The sequence below is a fragment of the Gordionus sp. m RMFG-2023 genome, chromosome 1, assembly GCF_954871325.1.
Source record: "Gordionus sp. m RMFG-2023 chromosome 1, tfGorSpeb1-WG-v2, whole genome shotgun sequence".
NCBI classification, from domain to species: Eukaryota; Metazoa; Nematomorpha; class Gordioida; order Chordodea; family Parachordodidae; genus Gordionus; species Gordionus sp. m RMFG-2023.
In genome coordinates this window covers 43,967,240-43,972,871 of record NC_088775.1, presented here as the reverse complement: position 1 = coordinate 43,972,871, position 5,632 = coordinate 43,967,240, and the positions used below count along the sequence as shown (strand labels likewise).

At 24.5% G+C, this 5,632-nt stretch overlaps 1 protein-coding gene across 1 annotated transcript; it reads right to left on the bottom strand.

The window, feature by feature from the left end:
* Positions 1 to 2,607: 2,607 nt before the first annotated feature.
* Positions 2,608 to 4,711, bottom strand: LOC135931212 (endoplasmic reticulum resident protein 44-like). Its single transcript, XM_065468167.1, has one exon. It carries the CDS (start codon positions 4,651 to 4,653, stop codon positions 3,184 to 3,186), a length of 1,470 nt encoding a protein of 489 aa, XP_065324239.1. The 5' UTR covers positions 4,654 to 4,711; the 3' UTR covers positions 2,608 to 3,183.
* Between the last annotated feature and the right edge of the window lie 921 nt (positions 4,712 to 5,632).

Sequence of the window (5,632 nt, the reverse complement as noted above, 5' to 3'; positions counted from 1 at the left end):
AACCGGTTTTACACATCCGGTTTTCGATATTAATCAAATGTCTATCATATTTATTTTTATGTCATTTTAAAGAACTTTTATTAAGCTACAAAATAAAATTTAAATTATTTTTCTAACTTAATTATTTCTCGAGATATTTGAAAATAAATGAGGTGCATTTTGTCAAAAATCTACCATTTTTCCGCGCTTTAAACGGCCATATCTTAGCGGGTAAACAGTGTTGGAAGGTAAAATTTCATTTTTTTCTTAGTTATAGTATATGCTACCAGTATACAAAATTTAAAAATTGAAGGGGGTCGGGTTGAAAAGCGACCTTTTTTTGTTGATTTGATATGGAATTCACCATATATAAATTCGATATGAAATTTGTTAGTCAAATGCTGCATTTATTATATATTTGTTATTGTATTCTTAACCTACAGTGAACAAAATGTTATGAAATGATATATATATCAATAATCATTTTTTGTGAATCAATGCTTATTTTTGACATACATTTACAACTATAAACGGAACAATATTTTGAATAGATGTCAATTAATATTGTAAATTAGCGCAAGTGGACCGCAGGCCCGCAAAGGGTTATCTGGTGGTCTCTCCCTTAAGTTTGAGACTCTTAATATGCAGACCCCACAGGACCCTTTGCTTCCCAATAGGCCTGTCTCATATGGTGGCCCTAGGATTCGCTATATATCTTAAAAAATTGTTTATAATTTTTTTGTGTGTGAATAGGGATGAACAATATATTTAGAAAAATTTATAGATGGGGAATGGTATCCCCCTCCCCCCAATCCATTGACTATCCCTATGGCTTTTCTTTTTAATGTATATTTTATCTTTAATATTAGTATGAAATATATTTGAAAGAATTTTATGAGGAAACAGCATTTGAAGACCTAATCATATTTATTTACAAAATAACTTTACAAATAATATGAACATTGATTGTAGAATAATTCTAATTTTTTTATTCTTAAATTACAAATGGAATATTTTGAATAGGCTTATGACAAATCAAGCGAATGCTTTCCAATAAGTATTCATTGCTATTTAATCCACAGGATGGATTAAAAAGTATTGTGGTGGGCAGTGGCGCGCATATCTAGGTTTATACTCGGTAGGGGGGGGGGCGTCAATTTTTTCTAAATAGGAATTATATTACTAAGTTCAGTATTCATAATTTTGAGATAATTAATTTTAATAAATATTTTTTTAATTGAATTGATTTTAGAAATTCAAATTATATGTAGAAAAAGGGTATTACAAAATAAAATTGCTAAATACATTTATTTTGTTCTTTCTTATTGCTTATTTACTTTTGATTTGAAATTTTAAGGTTTAGATAACATATTTAATACCATTATAAATAGAAAGAGTGAGGCAATGCGGCATTGGCGGTGCTTAAAACGCTATTATTCAACTAGGAAATAAATCTATTATAAATGTATTTATAATTTAAGTATGCAAAAGTTTTTATTTTCTAATAATATAAATTATTTTCTTCATCTTTTATAACTTTTCAAAGGTAGCAAAATTATAAGATTTAAAAAAAAATTTCAAGTTGCTTATGCCGATAGAAACTCTTTTAAAAACTGGTGTAAAGTTACTATTGAAGATTAACTATGGCAATTATATGTAAATAAGTAAGTAGTTTCTTTTACATATAAAAAGTAATGAGTTACAGATAGTTACTTTATAAATTTTTTGTATGATCAAAAAAATAATAATACCATTTATAAATTTTAATTAAAGGTATTTAAATTATAATTTATTAAAACTATTTATAAAATAACATATATAAAAACTATATTAGAATAAAACTAAAATTTAAAAAAATTATATTTATTTAGTTTCAATAATTGTGCTACCAAAAAGAAAGGCCATAAGAATATTATCTCTTGTGTATAAAAATTCTTTTTCACTGGTAAAAAGTTTAATTTTGCCACCTATATTTTTTAAAAAAAATTTTTATTAAAGAAAGAGCAGTTAGTGGATGTGACTATAAATAAAATTTAATTTAAATAATTGCATTTAATAATTCTTTATTTGCACCGAAAAAATATATAAAACAATATAATTATTTATCACAAATGGGCTAAATAAATTTTTACTCAATTTTATCAAAAATAGATTTCTTTAAGTTACAAATTTTTCTATAAATATAGGTTTTTCTAGAGTACACAAAAAGTACTTGATGTAAATGAGATACTAAGGCTTATAGAAAATTATTAGATTGATTAGAAATATATGAATAAAAAAATTTTTAACAAAAAAATTTTAATTATTTGTAAATGTTAGAAAATCATAAATTTTAGCAAAATATAGGTAATTATTTGTAAAATTAAAGTCATTGTAATCAAATGTTATTTTATCTGGCATTTGATTGATTTTTTGATAGTGATCTTTCTGTTTACAATTTCCTAAAAGCAAATTAATAAATTTAAAAAGGTAAGAGTATGCATTTAGAAGGAGGAAATAATCAGGCACTTGTAGGCAAAAATATGATTACCAAAAAATACTTGTTAATAAAAGAAATATTATGCATGAAAGAATCTAAATTTTTTCATATTTTTTATTTTAAATATATAAAATCCAAAATGTTTATTTAATATTTTGGTGAAATAGTAAAAACAATTTAAATAAATTTATTATATTATGTGAATCCATTCTTTTCATTTGGCCCTAATATAATGTTTATACAAAGATATTAATGTTTTTTTCATAAAGATATTCTTTGTTTAATTAAAAGAATTTTAGATATTGATTATAATATCCAAATTTTACAAAATCAATAAAGTTTACTAAATCATTGAATCAACTTTATGTTTTAATTTCCAGAACATACCTATTAAATGAGAAAAATTATTCAAAAATATATAAAAAAAATTTAAAAATGATGTTGAATAGCAGTGAGGTAAATAATAGTATCTTTTTTACAAATATATATTATAATCACAATGTTATTAACAAAACTTTAAATTATATAAATATGAATAATAAATGGAAACAAAATATAACAAATTTTCTTGGAGATAATGATATTTAAAAAAATATATATTTAACGAATTATCAACTTAATATTCATTAATGTGAAGATGGAATAAGTATCATTCGGGAATTTCTATCAAATAAAACTGGGATCAATTTATATATAAAAAAGATGAGTTATAATTAAATAGCTTTTCATAGTTCATCCCTATCTCTTCTTAAAATGGTGTATCTTGTATATGAAGGTTGAAGTTTGTTAAATATTGACTCAGGTATAGATTTCTTCTGTAATTTTTTTTGATGATCATGTGGTACTTGGTATGCTGGTAATTTGTCAGCTTGATTATTATAATTGCCAATTTGGTTTGAGTTGATATCAGGTTCAGGAGTTCCAAAATCAAATCCTTGAAACTGAAATTGAATAACATTTTGTTTAAAAATTTCTTCAGACTTTGCATGAAAATCCCTGTGCAATTTTTTAGAAAACAAATCATTCACAAATGTGAGTAAAAGATTATGAGAACTATGATTGAAACTGGGATCTAAATCTGAAAATTTGTGAGGAAATGGAAACATATGAGCAAATGAATCAATAGCTATTACAGGCAAATCATTTTCAGCTTTACCTAAATGGTATAAAGGATGTTTAAAAGATTCAAAATTTGCATATACAGGTTGAATCTGATCTCTCACATCAAATAGTACAGATTCAACTATTTTTTTAAATATAGGTAATGGTGAAAGATCATTGTTTTTATAAAATATTATCAATAATGGTAACCCCTTTTCAGTTATCTCTTCGGCATTTTCCCTTGTAATTTCTCTCACAAAAGGTGTGCATTTAGTAAATATCCAATGACTTAATTTGTCTAAATCTTCAATAGCACCAGAATATGTTTCAGTTTCATTTACATGAGCTGGTTTGAAGACTGATTTACTGGGCAAACCACGAATAATATCTTGAAATTCTGGTCCAACTGCAACATATATATTGCAATCTTCTTTCATTAAAAATCCAGTCATTTGAAGTGTTTTATAAAAAATAGATGGTGGAGGAAAATTAAAGAATGTAATGACAGATGATTTATCTAAAGGAATTGAATTTAATTGAGATATTGTGCTTAAATTTTGAACTCTATAATCTATTTGTTCATTTATGTATTGAGCAATAGCATTTACGGATCTTTGACCTCTATATTCACTTCTAGGTGATCCTAAACGATATATTTTTAGAGAAGGGTACTTGGAAACATTTGAAACAGAACATGTAGCCATATTTTTGTCACAATCTATTTTTGCAAATATAACTTTGGCATCAGGATTTTTTTTCTTGACTTCAACCCAAGCTTCTTCAAATATAGGATTTAACATTTTACTATATGGACACCATTCAGCATGATAATTAATAAAAACAAGGTCATATGATTTAATAATATCTTTAAATATAGCATCATTCAATTCTAATGGACCTTCAGGTAAAAGAGCATTTGAGTTTGAGTAAAATTCTGTGGGCCAATGTAATTCTCCCGGTGTGATATCGCTTACTTTTACATCATGTTTTTCAATAAGTATATTTCTGTCATGTATGTTATTATTTAAAATATCTTCTTCAAACGTGGGATTTATAATAAATATAAAAATTACAAAATAAGCTCTACACATCATATGTTAATTTTTTTGGAAATTATCATAAATTAATCCAGAAGTTTAAATTATAAATATCGAATTTTTTTTATCAATATTGCATCCTTCTTTTAATTGTAAGGGTTTTTTATTTATTAATATAAAAAATAATATGTAAACTATTTAAAATAATATAAAATTTATATTAGATTTAAAAATCATATAAACAATGAATAAAGAAAGAAGGTGATCACTAACTTATAGGCAAAACTTTCTAATCGCAATTATAATTATAAATAATAATAAAAACTGTATTTAAAAATTTTAAGATAAAAAATATAGAGTCGAACAACTATTTCTTTTCCGCTAGCAATCACCTAGCTAGAAACTTTCCTTAGGTGTGGGGGGGGGGGGAGATTCGTACCTCTAAAAGGCTGGGGGGGGAGGTGTTTCAGCCTTCGCTCGGTTTATCTAAAAAATTATGTTACTTTCTACCTTTTTAAAAATTATTTTAGCAATATTATTGTTCATTTAAATAAAAATTATACAAAATTTGACGTTTCATAATATTTACTATAGACTAATATTTCAATTTAAACCATTTTAAAAGTTTAATAACTAAGAAAAAAATACGGCAAATATGATTTCCCTTGATGCTGGGGATATATGTGGTATACTATGCTAAAGTAAATATATATATGCTGAGTTGAGAAAGTCCTCTGGAAAAAGGAACTAGATTCAGATTCTTTATAAAATAATGAATCTTAGATCAGATACTAGTATCTTTTTTAAAATATTAAATATATACAAGATAGAAGATACTTGTATCTTTAGCTATAGTATCTTAAATACAAGATACTTTAATTTAAAATTATTATAAAATACAGTTTATATTATCTATTTGTGAAGAACGACGCTTATAATAAGAATAAATATTTATAATAATTAATGAAATATTTTATAATGAGTTAATTATAATAATCAGGCATATTAATATTAGTATTAGCCCATTCTTAGATAG